Source organism: Ursus americanus, chromosome 13 (assembly GCF_024610735.1).
Source record: "Ursus americanus isolate L20-20 chromosome 13, mUrsAme1.1.p, whole genome shotgun sequence".
Lineage (NCBI taxonomy): Eukaryota > Metazoa > Chordata > Mammalia > Carnivora > Ursidae > Ursus > Ursus americanus.
The window spans coordinates 64,291,482-64,308,427 of NC_142139.1; the positions used below are offsets into that span (position 1 = coordinate 64,291,482).

Sequence of the window (16,946 nt, forward strand, 5' to 3'; positions counted from 1 at the left end):
AATCTGTAGCCATTATCTCCTTAAATATTGTCTCTTCTGCATTATCACCGTTTTCTCCTCTAGGAACTTACTCCTGGGACTCCAATTAACCTCTTTTTAGGACTTTTCATTCTGTCCTCTATTTCTCTTAATATCACTTTCATTTTTTCCTTGTCTCTCTTGCTGCATGCTGGATAACTTTATTTTCACCTACACTAGTTCACTAAATTTCTCTTCAAAGAGCAGTTTAAACTGTTGTTTTGCATTTCAGAGTTAATCTTGAGTTTGTTGAGTTTCTATTTCAAAAATTATGTTCCTAGATGTCTAATTTAAAAAAAAAAACTTATTTATTCCAACTACTTTCTTGCAGATTGGTCATCTTTTTGACTATATCTGTTATTTCTATAAATACTACATACTTATTCAGTATCTCACAATTTCAGTATCTGTGGTTCTAAGTTTGATGTTGTTCTATCCAATGACTGTCAATCATAGGGGCTTGTTTTCTCTTGTGTTTGGTAGCATTATATTGTGAGCTCTTTGGTTAATCAGTGGGAATTCTGCAGAAAGAATTTGCTTCTGCTGATTGGCAAGAGGTATAACTAACTTGCAAACACTTCAACCTCTGACCTGGGTGATCTAGGGCTCATACGAGAGTACTTGACTCCCTTTCTTAACATTAACTTCCCAGCTGGCCCAGGTCTCAATTTCTACCACCAACCACCACACTCAGGCAACCCTTCCTCTCCTGTCTGCCTGAGAACCCCTGTCTGACCAGCCCTAACTCCTTACTGTGCTGGCTCCAACTAATAATTATTTTTGAAGTGGGGAACCACTAGAGATCTCTCCTAAGTCATGTAAGATCGGTGATGTCTCAAATAATGTGTTCTTCCCAGATTTCATTGGTTCAGGTTTTATTGGTGATGCTTCCATTCAGGCATATTGTCAGAAGTCTTACTGTCATTAGGAAGTGGAGTGTATTTTTAATTTTGCTAATGCTCTACTTGAAGACAAACTTGTTAGAGCTCTTTCTTTAGCAAACTCACAAAATATTAGTGAACTCAATGACCTTAACATAAAGTCACTGACAGAGAATATCTGTGATTCACTAAAGGACATAAAATGGAAGATTTCATATTTGACGTGATCAGGCAGGTCATTAGTATTAAAAAAAAATCACACACAAAATATTTCTTTGAACTTAAAATAGTTAAACACCTGATGTAAGGTCAAGGCTTTTTCTTTAATTGCTCATCTGCTAATTATTATTCAGCTTTTTCTTACATTCTACAACCTTATCACCATCCATGATTTCCAGTTTCTATTTCTCTAAAGTGAACGGAGCATTCAAATATTCATAAAGCAATCTATGTGCAAATCCTAGATTTTTACAATCCCCTCAACCAGATCTTTAACAGTTCATCTTGCCTATATTAACTTCAATAATCATCTTTTTAAAAAAAACTTGATTTCATCAAGTCTTTCCAAAGCAATCAACTTAGTTTTCATGAAAATAATGCTTTCTTGGGGCACCTGGGTGGCTCAGTCGGTTAAGTGTCCGACTCTTGATTTCAGCTTAGGTCATGATCTCAGGGTCCTGGGATGGAGCCCTGTGTTGGGCTCCCCACTCAGCAGGGAATCTGCTTAAGGATTCTCTCTCCTTCTCTCCCTGGCCCTCCCCCCACTCACCCTGTATCTCTCGAAAATAAATCTTAAAAAAGAAAAAAAGAAAGAAAATGCTTTCTTTTCCAAACCATTCTTCACTGATTTACCTAATATTTAATTCAACTTCATATTGAAGTAACACATACTACCTAACATAAACAGGTTCTAGATAAATATAATGAATTTAGAATAGACATAATAAATACCATTAACACATAACTACTGGTAAGGAAGAGAAGTCTGCAGGTATTCCAGAAAATAGTCTTCCAGAAGCATCCAACATTCACTGGTCATCAGTTTGCTTTATAGAAGGCTTGGGAAATATCCTCCAACCTAGCAAGCCAGCAATTCTGAAAAGTCGTGAGGGAGCTCAAGTCTCACTTCCTGGTTCTACCTCTACAGAAAGGTGTCTGATATGGGCCAAGAACAATCCTCAGAGAGGACAAATAAGCCACTGTACCAACAGATGAACATTTTGTAGGAGAAGGAAAATAACTGAGAAGGATTGGGTGAAAACTCTAATAATCCTCTTTCTCTTTTTTCCCTTGCTGATGTGTCCTTTCCATTGGAAGGGCTATTAGAATTAGGGAGGGATCTGGAAGAAAATAAGCATAGAGAAGGGTAGTTTATGAAGGCTCAGCTTTAGGCCTTAGATAGAAGTTACATTTTCAGATCTTCACTCACTCTCTCCAATTATGGTGAAAGTGGTAAACCTGAGAAGACCAGAAGTCCACCCTGGGCAAATTTATAAGCCAGTTCTTTTGGCTTTTATCTTGTTCAAAAGGGCAAGAGGAAATCCTCTATATAGATAAACGGACACACACACATCCCTTTGCAAAAAACATGACTGTAAGCAGCTAGTCAAAAGTTTGGGCTTTCGAATTATACCCAACATTCTCTATCAGCTATGCAAAATATACTGTAATGTTCATATAAGAACATGTATTTGCATGCATAGTGGTTGTATTTGGTGGTAAATTTAAGACATCACTTATTTTAATTTTTTCCATAGTTACCCCTGAGATTGAAGTGCTATATTTTATTTGAAGGTTAAGATGATAGGGGCCTGGGTGGCTCAGTCATTAAGCGTCTGCCTCCGGCTCAGGGCGTGATCCCAGAGTCCTGGGATCGAGCCCCATATCAGGCTCCTCCGCTGAGAGCCTGCTTCTTCCTCTCCTACTCCCCCTGCCTGTATTTCCTCTCTCGCTGGCTGTCTCTCTGTCAAATAAATAAATAAAATCTTTAAAAAAAATAATGAAGGTTAAGATGATAAAACATTTATCTAAGAAACTGTTAAAGTGATTATCTGGTCACTTTTAAACTTTAGGACTTCAGGAAGTATTGCCCTACCCAACTTACAAAGAGACATATTTTAACTTGGTCTGATTGGACATGCTGGGAAAGTAAATACACTCTTCTAAATTAATCTTTGTATGCTTACTAAACAACTTTATTTTTAGCTATAAAATAATCCATATCATATTTAAGATGTTTTCACTAGATTTCTCCATATTTTTTTAAAGGAACAAAAGAGTAAGAACTCACTTCAGTCACAGAATTATCTGGTTTCCATACTGATTTTCTCCTACTGGGCTAATGAATTCCTTCAGGGTAGAAGCTGTATTTTAGCACTGTTGCTTCCTCGGCAACTATCAATATGCCCAAATGTTAGATATCTGTAATAAATGGTTGTTGCATTAATGAGTGAGTTTTACATAGGAAGGGAAAAAAGAAACTGTGGCTTATGGGAGAAAAGTTTCTAGATTCATTTAATACTAGACTGATAAGAACATTAGAGATTATTCAATCTGATCCCTAACCTTAGAGATGAAGAAATTACAAATTGAGTGGTCTAAAGATACAAAGTTAATCAGAGATAAAGCCAGAACTAGAACGTCTCCCAAATACTCACACATATAAAAGTGGTTTTTGTTTTTTGCATAAGAAGAGGTGTAAAGTGATGTAAAACTGTGGGCTTTGGAATCAGAAAGACAATTCACATCCCAGCTCTATCACTGTATGAATTTGGGTAAGTTGTAAAATTACATGAGACTCATTTTCCTCATTTGTAAAATTCAGTACAATCTAACTTACTGGGCTATTCTGAGGATTAAATCAGTTATGTGTATAAATTTGCTGAATACAGGACCTGGTGCACAGTATACTTAATAACTAGAAGCTTCTGTAATTATTACATTATGTTGCTTTCTATTTTACTATTTCCATAAACTACTGAAATTATTTCCCTAAAATGATATGGTGATGCCTTCAAAGACTACTGGAAATAAGATTTATTGGCACGTCTTTATTACAGTGACATACTAAAATTTATTTGTATTTATTACAGTGATAAAATAGTGCTATTGTATCACTGTAGTAGCTAATTTATCACTGTAATAGATAGATTATATTGAATTTTTTTTTTTAAAGTTAACTACACTTAACATGGGGCTCAAACTCATGACTGAGATCGAGTCACATGCTCAGGGCTCCTGGGTGGCTTAGTGGGTTGAGCGTCTGCCTTCAGGTCACTCAGGTCATGATCTCAGGGTCCTGGGATTGAGCCCCGAGTCGGGCTCCCTGGTCAGCTCCCTGCTTCTCCGTCTCCCTCTGCCTGCCTCTCCCTCTGTCAAATAAATAAAATCTTAAAAAAAAAAAAAAAAAAAAAAAGTCACATGCTCTACCAACTGAGCCAGCCAGGTGCCCCTGTATTGAATATCTGTAATGGCATTTTGCAGTTCAGTAAAATAATGACTCTCAAAAGCAGTAATGAGAAGGAAACAGTGACAATTTACATGGGACAGAAAAACACCACAGGTCACCATTTACTGTTATAAAGTTATCAGAGGTGATACAGAATGTTTGTTGTAGATCAGCAGTTGGCAAACTACAGCCTACAGACCAAATCTGCCACAATTCTGTTTTTGTAAATAAAGCTTTACTAGAACTTCATTTGTTTACATACTGTCTATGGCTGCTTTTGTATTACGCCAGCATAGCTGAGTAGTTTAAAAAAAAAAAAAAACAATAGCGAACAAAGACTAAAATATTTACTATTTGACCTTTTATAGAAAGTTTGCTATGTCCTGCTGTAGACTGTGGCAAGTACCTTGAATTTTTCTTAAAAAGGTGTCAACAATTTGGACACCAGATATGTCTGCAAATAAGACTGACACTGAACTTAGGCTATTATGTGTAACAGAAGCCAGAATAATAGCAACTTGTAGGTTTTAATATATTTATCCAAAAGTGCCATGGGACAGCATTTTACAACCTGTATATAATAGCATGTTTTATTAATATTCTTTACTGTTCTATTTATATATTTTATATTTTCCTATAAGAGATCTAGAATACATACATATATATATATTTTTAAGTATTTATTTATTTTGGGCGGGGGAGGGATGGAAAGAGTGGGGAGAAAGTCTTAAGCAGACTCCACGCTGAGCATGGAGTCTGATGCAGGGCTTTATCTCACAACCCTGAGATCACCACCTAAGCCGAAAGTAAGAGTTGGATGCTTAACCTACTGCACCATCCAGGCGCCCCTGATTTAGAATATTTTTTTTTTCAGGGAATTCTCACTCTTTTCCTATACTATAGACACTGAACATATTTGAGGAAAAAATGATTTGGTGCTAGGAACTCACAGGCAACATATTTACCACTTTAAAAATTAGGAGCAGAAAAAAAGATTAGTAGTACTATATATTTACATAGAATTACTCACTGTTGCTAACGTGGGAAGTGTAAAACATACCCATTTCTCCCATGGTCCTTTCATACAAATTGCTGATCCCTTTTGGAATTGCATGGTAAAGGGAAGTGCTCTTATTAGAAAATGAAGCTAAAATCATAACAAGTTAGATTTGACATTATTCTGCCATTTTTGTATTTTTCTGGATCAAGACTAGATAAATAACAGATGGGTTCCCTTGTGTGACTGAAAGAATACAAATAATATTTTTTGTTTGTTTTCTATAAAAAAATTTTTTTCCCAGAATTCTACAAATGGCTCTAATGTGAATGTGACAGCCTCAGCTAAGCTGCTTGTATTATGGTAACATATTTCTATTATCGAAACACAGGTTCTAGAACCAAAATTCCCTGGCACATAGAGCACTGAATTAGATGGATGGAAGAGAGGGAAAAAATGAAGAGGCACTTTAGGAAAGGAAAAGTTTTCTTCTGAAAATCAACGCTTAGAAGAAAAAAATGAAGGATAGGAATAATCCTCCTTCAAACCTCAATAATTATGTACTTGTAACCACAGAATATTGAAAATTTCCTTAGTGCAAGGCCCTCTAGTACAAGGTTTAAATTTAATATAGCATTTAATCTTCATGATTAGTACCTACCCAGGAGGTAGATATTACTATATTTAACCCATTATTTCTTGTGTTTTACATAAGGAATTGAAGCTCAGACTATTAGAGGCAGGACATAAACCCAGCTTATGACTTTAAAGCCCATTTTTTAACCAATATATTATATTCAAATAATTTTCTAGAAATAGTAACAATCTTTGAAACTTTAACTCTTCTATAAAATGCTTTAAGCTTCTTAGAAGGCACTAAATAAATATAGGGAATTATTTTTAAAGAAAAAAAAAACACAACTCCCCAAGTACCTGGAGAACTACTGTGTTCTTAAAATAATACTTAAGATGGAAACATATTCTAGGAATAAGCCCTACTGATTTTAAGCTGTAAAATATGCATTATTCTGACAACTCAGGCTATATTTCATAATTAATTCTGGATTCAGGCATTAAATTTTACTTTCTCAAGTATTATTTAATACATTTTTAAAAAGCATTCTTGCTAAATAAACAGCTGGTACAAAGTATTTTAAATATTTTAGAAGACTATATCAGGCCATTTTTCTTCAAATTAATTAAATACATGCAATTTGCATTAAATCTAATTAGTACTCTGAAACAATGTGATCAACTACTTCACAAACCCATTTTTTTTTCTAGATTTTATTTATTTGTCAGAGAGAGAGAGTCAGAGAGAGAGAGAGAACACGCACAAGCAGGGGGAGCAGCAGGGAGAGGGAGAAGCAGACTCCCTGCTGAGCAAGGAGCCCCATGCGGAGACTGATCCCAGGACCCTGAGATCATGACCTGAGCCGAAGGCAGACACTTAACCAACTAAGCCACCCAAGCATCCCCATAAACCCATTTTTTAGATATTTGAAAACTTCAGTAATATGCAAAATAACTATTAAGTAACCTTACCGATTTTAAAGAAACATATTCAAATATTATGTTAAGTCCCCTGAGGAGACTACTCTAAGGATAACATCATTGCTTACTACCCTTAAAAAATTTCTCATTAGGAATAATTATCAGAGCCTGATAGGTATTCTTTTAGGTATGCTCCGTGATAGCGATAGCAAATCTTGTTCAATTATGTGCAGATATGACTTCAAATAGGAATTTAATTATCTCTGGTGCTCAATTCACAAATCTGTAGAGATTCCTCTAAAGTAAAATTCTGAATTAAAACTAATACAAAAATTCTAATACTTGAATATTAAAAAATCATAAAGTAGGACAAATATTGTATGATTCCACTTATATGAAGTATTTAGACTAGCCAAATTCATAGAGACATAAAGTAGAATGATGGCTGCCAGAGGCTGGGAGGCAGGGAAGAATGGGAGTTATTGATGGATGGGTACAGAGTTTTAGCTTAAGATGAAAAAGTTTCTGGAGCTAGAGATGGCTACACAACGTGAATGTACTTAATGCCACAGAACGATATACTTAAAAACGGTTAAAATGGTAAATCTTATCATTTAATGGGGATATTTTACCACAACTAAAAAAGAAAAAAAACCCAACCTAGATGGCTGGCCCTATTGTTTGTCAGTGGGCTATAGCTTGCTGCCCCTGAAGCACTTTGTTAATGTGACTCTGTGTAAGTCATATTATTTCTTACTGGTTCAACTTCCTCCCATTAAAGTGGCAGAAATGAAGCCATACCACCTATTTCATAAGACTGTTGCAGATATCAAGTAAGATAATATATTTTAACCACGATGAAGTTTATATAATTAAGAGTTCATATTTACAGCACTTTTTTCTTCTTTCTTTTTTGGGGGGGGGGCAGAGGGAGAGGGAGAAAGACACTCTTAAGCAGACTCCACTCCTAGTGTGGAGTCCGGCACAGGGCTCCATTCCACGACCCTGAGATCATGACCTGAGCTGAAATCAAGAGTCAGAGGACACTCAACTGACTGAGCCTACAGCATCTTCTTTTTTTGAACAAGTCAGATTTAAAGATTTTATTTTTATTTAATTGAGAGAGATAGAGAGCAAGTGAGAGAGAGAGAGAGCACAAGAAGGGGAAAGAGGCAGAGGGAGAGGGAGAAGCAGAATTTCCACTGAGCAGGGAACCCAACGTGGGGCTCAATCTAGGATCATGACCTGAGCCGAAGGCAGACGCTTAACTAACTGAGCCACTCAGGCACCCCTTAAACAAGTCAGATTTAATTCAACATCTATTACTTAAGCAAGACTGAAAAGCAGGAGTCACAAGGGAATTAATGGGATTCACACACACAATAAAGCTTTAATCATACCTGCATTATCTTCCAGAACAGCCTCTGAACTACTGTGCTGAAGAAAAAGGTTAATACTAATTCTGGGGGGGAAAAATACATATTGCAGGAAATTAAAAAAACAAAAAAACAAAAAAACAATGTCTGTATATGAGTATTATTAATCCATGAGGTGTTAGTGTGAAAAACAGTTCTTCCATCAGGTTTAGGAAAACTTTAATGAAAAAAAAAAAAAACCCAAGAGATTCCCTAACTTGAACTAATTAAAGGTTCTCCAAAGAATAAGTAAATAAAATCACAAAGATGTTTGATGCCAAGTATGGGAAACAAAATGAATGAACAACCAACATGGTTAATAATAGTTTTTTGGTTAAACTTAGAGTGACTATCAAATGCACTTTAAAGATTTAGAAATACTGAAAATGCATGAGTTAAGCTTTTAAGAATTTAGAAAAAATAATTCTAAGAGAAGCATTAGTAAGAAAATAAGAATAGAAATAACTGAATTAAAAAGATAATCCTCTAGCAAGACTGATCAAGGTGGAATAAAGGAAACATACATTAGAAACCCCCAAAAATGGTAAAAATTTACAAAACAAAAAATATATGAATAACTTGACACTAATGCATTTGAAAAGTTAGATAAAATAATCTTCTAAAAAATAAGATTAACAAAATGCTTTATAAGAAATAAAACACCTGAATTAAACTATTACTATTTAAGAAATTGAAATAATAGTTTAAAAAACCTAGTGTCTTCCACAACTTCTCTCTCCTTACTTTAAAGATCTTAGGACAGAGTTTTTAAGAGGAGGAAGGATATACCAACCCTTTCAAAGAGCAAATAGACCCTACTTACTGTAAAAATTGTTTTAAAAAAACCAAAACAAACAAACCTCACTTTATGAAGCTGTTATAACCTTGATACCCAAATTGGACAAGGACAATACAAGAAAAAATTATCACAATCTTACTTATAAGTACAGAAGCAAAAATCTTAAAACATAAGAAATGGAAAGCAACGAAAAGACAAATCTGTCCTTTTTGCAGACAACAGTACTTCTACAAATAATATCTAAAATAATTTACACACAATTAGAATTAACAAAAGAGTTCAGCAGGGATGCTCAATGCAAGATCAATACATGAATTCAGTTACTGGCATTCTTGTACACCAGCAATAATCAATTTAAAAACAGAGAAAAGATCCCATTCGCAATTACAACAAAAATTTTAAGGTACCCACAACAAATAAATGAATAAATACATAAATAAACAAAAAAATACTAAAACTCAGTATTACAATGATGGCAATTTCCCCCAAATTCACTTAAAATAAAAAATAATTTCAATCAAAATGCCAACATGTTTTTCATGGATAAACTGATTCTAAAATTCACATACAAAAGTGGCAAGAATGGTTAACATAATTTTGAAGAGCAAAGGAGGGGAAATGTGGATTAACACAAAGTTATAGAAATAGACCAATGGAACCAAAGAGAGAGCCTAAAATGGAACTTGAATATGACAGAGGTTGCATTACAATTTAGATGTGCTATTTGATAAATGGTGCAGAAACCATAGTGCTTGATTCATATGAAAAAATAAAATTATGTTCTTCATAATGTAGAAAAAATACATTTCAAGGGATTAGAGATATGAGTCAAAAATCAAATTTTAAAAATGTCTAGGGGCACCAGGGTGGCTCAGTTGGTTAAGTGTCTGACTCTTGATTTTGGCTCGGGTCATGACCTCAGGGTCCTGGGATGGAGCCCCACATCGGACTCCTCACTCAGCACAGAATCTGCTTCGGATTCTCTCTCTCCCTCTGCCCCTTTCCCTGCTCATGCTCATGAACTCATTCTCTCAAATAAAAAAAAAATCTTAAAAAAAAAAAAAAAAAGTAAATAACCTAACAGCAATGGACAAAGTAGCAAATGAGCAAAATCACAGAAGAGAAACCCCAAATGGCCAATAAACCTATGAAAACATCTTCAACCTTACAAAGGGAATACAAATTACTATGGGATTGAGATATTGTTTTAAAGGTTGGCAAAACCTTAAAAGCCTGAGAACACCGTGATGGGGAAAATGGGAAATTCATACTCAACTGTGAGTGTAAGTTAAAATAACCATTTGGTTTGATGATGTCTATATCTTACAATGCAACAATTTCACTTTCTGGTATATACCTCATGGAAATTCTTGGACATGTTCAAGGAAGATAGGTATTAAAAGAACATTCACTGCAAAATGGTTTATAACAGCAAAAAAACTGGAAACTACTTGTCCATAAAAGAATGAGTGAATAAATTGAAGTATATTTATATATTAGACTACAGCAGTTAAAATGAACAAATTAGTGGTACACACATAAACTGAGTGAAAAAAAAACAAGCTACAGAATGATTTCACCTAATGGATTTTTAAAACTTGCAAACAGCAAGTTTTATAGATCTGTAAATATTCAGCTACAATATAAAAATATTGGGAAGAAAGATAAATACCATCTTTATGAGAAGGGTTACTTCTGGGGAGGGAGAAGGAAAAACTATCGGAATACCTAAGGGAACAGAGGCAGGCATCAACTGTGTCTTTAATGATAGTTAGCCAGCCAGCTAAACAGATAGATAGACATGATATAATGTTAAGATTTCAGGGCAGTTTGGATGAGTGCACAGGTGTTTGTTACGTTATTTACTATACTTCTATTATTTGAAACATTTTATAATATAAATTTCCTTAAAAGGAAACACATTTTAAAAAATGGACTAGGGGCGCCTGGGTGGCACAGCGGTTAAGCGTCTGCCTTCGGCTCAGGGCGTGATCCTGGAGTTCTGGGATCGAGCCCCACGTCAGGCTCTTCCTCTATGAGCCTGCTTCTTCCTCTCCCACTCCCCCTGTTTGTGTTCCCTCTCTCGCTGGCTGTCTCTCTCTCTGTCGAATAAATAAATAAAATCTTAAAAAAAAAAAAATGGACTAGAGGGGCACCTAGCTCGGCTCAGTCAGTTAAGCATCTGCCTTTGGCTCAGGTCATGATCCCAGGGTCCTGGGATCCAGCCGCATCAGGCTCTCTGCTCAGCGGGAAGTCTACTTCTCCCTCTCCCTCTGCTCCCTACCTCCTGTCCCCCATGCTTGCTCTCTCAGCTAAAAATCTTAAAAATAAATAAAAATGAATTACAACATTAATATAAATACATCTCAAAAACTAAATGTTAAGTTAAAAAATCAAGTACAGAAACATGTATAGTATGGTATCATTGTATTACATATTTTTGTAAAACAGTTTTTCATATTGGTAGCTGTACAGACTTTCATGGGAATGGTATACTCCAAATTCAGGATGATGGTTACCTCTGGACAGGGAGTAAGAAGAACATGACTGGGGAAGGGTATATAGGGAGCTTCAGCCAAATCTGTAAAGAATTCTTTTAAAAGTCTGACGCAAGGGGCACCTGGCCAGCTCAGTCAGTAGAGTGTGAGACTGTTGATCTCAGGGTAGTGAGTTCAAACCCCACGCTGGGTACAGACCTTACTTAAAAATTTAAAATAAATAAATGAAAGTCTGAAGCAAATATGGCATTTGGTAAAGCTTGGTACTGGATAGTTTTTAAAATCCCCTATTTATATGTATGTATGTATGTATGTAAATAACAACATCAGGAACAATAATAAATGAAGAAAATGAATGAGACGTAACATCTGAGCACTCTACTAAACGTGTGCACGTATACTCCCAAGAATAACCCGAGGACATAGATTCTGCTTCTGTTTCTAATACTATTACTATCTTAATACTATTAGATCCTATTACTCATTTTACAGATGAGACACTAAAGCAGAGAGAGGTGAAGTTGGCCTAAGATTATAAAGCTAGTAAATAATGAAAGTAAGATATGAAGCCAGGATTTGTGTTCCAGAGTTTGCAGCTTAATAACCATGTTATTGTCATAATGTCATTTTCATTCTTTTCAGTATATCGTAAATAATTCATTTCCAATGTTATTTCTGTATGTTGGAAATGAAAAACACTTTTTAACCCATTACCACACACAAAAAAATGCATATACACACACACATATTTTTGTGCAGCTCATGCTGGTTCTAAAGATGCTGAAAGAATTCTAGGAATGTCCTGAAAACAGTGGCATCCCAACTACTCTAATTTATCAATTTCTATATGAGAGGTTTGGTATTTTTTAGATCATTATTTTAAAATCAAACATTATTCTTCAATAGTCCTAATAATACATATTTGGAATCTTAGATTACTTATATAAAAAAGCATATGATGTAATTCAACCCTCTCCTTCTCTGTCATTAGAGGCCAAATGCCATTACTTAGCTTCAGGTCTGAAAATTCGTATTGAGAGTTTTTAATAACTCATTCTGTCAAGAAATTCATTTTCATTCATTCATTTTTTCTGGTCTCTCAATATAAGTTGTTTTTTAAAAGCCCATAGCTAATATTTATACAATAATAAATTGGCATTCTCAGTCATTAAATATTTATCAGCACTGATTATGTGCTAATCACACACTCCCTGTCCCTGGTACCACTGTTCCCATTTCTTTTTTTTTTTTTTTAATATTTATTTATTTTAGAGGGGGGGTAGTGTGGGGGAGCTGGGGAGGGGCAGGGGAGAGGGGCAGAGGAGGAGGGAGAGGGAGAGAATCTCAAGTAGACTCCCTGTTGAGCGCAGAGCCCACAGCAGGCTCGATCTCAACCCTGAGATCACGACTTGAGCCAAAACCAAGAGTCGGACGCTCAACCAACTGAGCCACCCAGACACCCCTACCATTTCTTAAAAATGTCTTTTCTCCATCTATACAACCACATTCTCAATGTTATCATCTACTAACCTACAGAATATGTATTCCAAAAATAGGAAATTTGAAAAAGAAGTTCTTGCTTTCAGGGGCGCCTGGGTGGCTCAGTCGTTAAGCATCTGCCTTCGGCTCAGGGCGTGATCCTGGCGCTATGGGATCGAGCCCCACATCAGGCTCCTCCGCTGTGAGCCTGCTTCTTCCTCTCCCACTCCCCCTGCTTGTGTTCCCTCTCTCGCTGGCTGTCTCTATCTCTGTCGAATAAATAAATAAAATCTTTAAAAAAAAAAAAAAAAAGAAGTTCTTGCTTTCAAAGAGTTCACTGTCTAGCAAGGGAAAGAGACAAACAAAAATTATCTATAATACATAAGTACTTTTAAAAAGGTAATTAAACCTTAAGCGTCAGGGGAGATGAAAGGATGGCTGGTGCACTTTTAACAGCTAACCTGGAACGTGATGAACGGGAGACAGTGATGGAGACTGCTCTTTCAAGAAAACTTATCTTAAAAGGAAGAGGGGATGACAGCTAAGGGCATAGGTTCTAGAGAAGGTTGTAAGATAGAAAAATACTTAGCATCAACTATTCTGAACTACTTTCCTTGCTACATTCTTCTCCTAACACTAAATCCCAGTTTGGATATAAGCAAGTCACTTAACATTTCTAAGTCTCAAATGAGATAGATGTTTAAGAACTCTAAGTTATGAGGAAACTTGAATAGATGACCTCTAAAGTTCCTTCTAGACCTAAAATACTATGATTCTATGACTATGATTATCTGACCTGTTTAAATTCAAAGGTAAATCATAAAGTATTCAGTATGCAAAAAAGAAAAACCAAGACCAATAAGAGATGAACTAGTTTGTACAACTGCGTTCTACTACTTTTGCAACACTGTTAAAACAATTAATTCCTCTTCGGACCATCAGTAAAATTTTCACAAGACGGTGCCTTCTTGTCAGTTGGTAAAGTGCTTGTTGCCCTCACACCTGTAGACTTCTAAACAATCACCAAGCAAACTGTTTTGTGACAACAGAAGTAAATTGCTTAAAAGCCCATAGCTTAGACTTCTAAAAGTCATCTTTTAAATGGAAGAGGTTTATAGAAACATGTATATTACATTTCTTCTACAATGTTTGTTATCTTTACTTTAAATTTTAATGTACAGGTTCATAAACATTTTTTAAAACTAGCTAAGATTAGATCTTCACAGTATATGACTTCTTTTCACTATTACACATTCTGAAATTTAGAACAAGGTTTCCCTTACCTGATATGGACATGGAATGTGATATTCTCTGCAGCGTTCTTGTATCCATGTTGTTTCCCAGATGCCACGGTAAGCTTGCTCATAAAAGTAGCATCCAATTACAACCAAGAGTGGTACGAGATAAAGAATGCTGAAAACACCAATCCGGATCATAAACTTCACCAACTTATCTTGGTTCTCCTTTTCTAATGGAATTTCAATTCGAACTCTGTTTAGTGATATAATGCCAGCTAAGAGGAGAGAAACTCCAACTACCACATACAGGCAGAGGGGAGCAAGAACAAAATATCTCAATGCATCAACATCGTAGAGGCCAACAAAACACACGCCACTGATATTGTCACCTTCAATTTTATTCATCGCTAAAAGGATGATAGTTAGAGTTCCGGGGATGCCCCATGCACTGGCGTGAAACAGCAAGGCTTTCTTCTCAATAGCTTCACTACCCCACTTTGGCACAGCTGCCAAGAACCATGTGATGGTAAGAATTACCCACCAAACACTGCCAGCCATAGTAAAAAAATAGAGTACCATAAAAAGCATGGTACAGGCTTTATTATGAGATCCTTGTGTCACTGTGGAAGCCTTATACTGTGCAGGGCTAGATGCATTGCAGGCTACGCGGTCCTCAAGCAAAAACCCAATGAAGAAAATTAATGATACCATCATGTAGCAGACTGCATAAAATATAATAGGTCTTTCAGGATAACGGAATCTTGTGACATCAATCAAAAAAGTTAAAAAAGTAAACAACGTGGCAGAGAGGCAAATGATCGAAATCAATCCTATGAAGTATCGAGCAAATGAAAGTTCTTCTCTCCTAAAGTACATATTTGGACAAGGAGGTGAACAATCACGCACGTGTAAAAAAGAATAACCAAGATCAGGATCAATTTTCAACTCTCGAGGACACCAAAAACCATAGTCCCTCTGCACTGCCACTGGAGCTCCTTCAGTAGGATCACCAGCTAAATTCAGATCCACAAGTCGAGGATATGGCTCATCACAATCTGGGAACCTAAAAAAATACAAGATGAGAACCATTTTCACTTATTGGGAAATCTATTGATACCTAACAATTTGGATTTCCAAATTTAGCACTCATGACCTTATTCATTCTAATATCCTTGGAGTACAATTACACTAAGTAGGAATAAAGTAAATGTTGATTCTTGTTTATGGGCCATACAATTAGATTGCCCACTGTTGATCAAAAAATGATATGGTTTTATATTTAATTTTGTTTTGGCCTCAAAAACAGTACTTTTTTTTAAGTTTTGTATTGTTTTGTTTGTTTTTTTTTTTTTTAGTAATTTCTACCTTCAACGTGGGGCTCAAACTCACAAGCCCTAAGAACAAGAGTTGCATGCTCTTCTGACTGAGCCAGCCAGGTGCCCCAAAGAGTATTCTTTTAATTAAAATAGTCTAACATAGCCATCAACACTGTATATAGAGTATTTAAGATGCACACTTTAAAATAAGATTTCAAAATATAAACATACATTATAAAAGAAAAAATACATAGCTCTAACAGAATAGTAGCTTTTTCTCAAACTTTAACTACAGTTACCCTAGATTCAATGGAACTTCCTTAAGCAGAAATGTTAAAAATCCTTCCCAAATCCATAGCCCAAGGTGTTTTTAATTACATTGGTATTAAAAATCCTTATAAGTGGCTTAGTTTTTAGATCTTTTCTTCCCATTTTATATTCACTCCCTGCTTAGCACATTGGCTAATTACAGTCCTTCTAAGGTCTCTAATGTCAACTACTTCTTTCTTACCACCCCTAATTTCTCTTTAATTCATTACATTCTCTAACTCAGTTATTCTCAAACTTTGGTGTACATAAGAAAAACTTAACATTGTTTTAAAAATAAAAATTCAGGGGCACCTGGGTGGCTCAGTTGGTTAAGTGCCTGCCTTCGGTTCAGGTCATGATCCAGGAGTCCTGGGATCAAGCCCCAGACTGGGCTCCCTGCTCAGCAGGGAGTCTGCTTCTCCCTCTCCCTCTGCTCCTTCCCCCACTTGTGCTCTCTCTCTCACTCACTCTCTCAAATAAAATCTTTTAAAAAATAAATAAAAATAAAAATTCTTGGGGTGCCTGGGTGGCTCAGTTAAGCATCTACCTTCGGCTCAGGTCATGATCCCAGGGTTCTGGGATGGAGCCGTGTCAGGCTCCCTGCTCAACAGGGAACCTGCTTCTCCCACTCCCTCTGCCCCTCTCCCCTGCCTGTGCTCCAGTTAATAAATAAAATCTTTTAAATAAACAAATAAATAAGAAAATTCTTGGTTCCCACCACCACAAATCATATTACAGTATTCAGCATTTTAGCATTTTAGCAAATTTCCAGAGGGACAAGACCTGCAGACTTGAGAAAGTGTCATAGCTGCATGACAAATAAAACAGTTTTGTGGTGCAGACATGAGTAAGGATAATATTCTCATGAACTTCCTGCATCTCAATTTTCTTGCCTGTATCAGCTGCTAAGCCTTCAGACTCCCACTAACTGATGTTTAATAGTTTATATGCATCAAATAGTTTCCAAGCAACCATCATTGATACTAAGTTTGACAAAAACATGCATAACCTTATGCTGTAGCTGATTAATCTTTTATTTTCTAATATAATCCAT

The 16,946-nt window shown here is 35.9% G+C and overlaps 1 protein-coding gene across 1 annotated transcript in view; it reads right to left on the reverse strand.

Moving 5' to 3' along the window:
- FZD3 (frizzled class receptor 3) overlaps positions 1-16,946 on the reverse strand; it is an 87,113-nt gene that overhangs the window by 44,852 nt on the left and 25,315 nt on the right. The window contains exon 3 of the mRNA XM_045774059.2: positions 14,313-15,330. Within this exon, the coding sequence (XP_045630015.2) occupies positions 14,313-15,330 (1,018 nt within the window). The remainder of the gene's footprint in view (positions 1-14,312; positions 15,331-16,946) is intronic.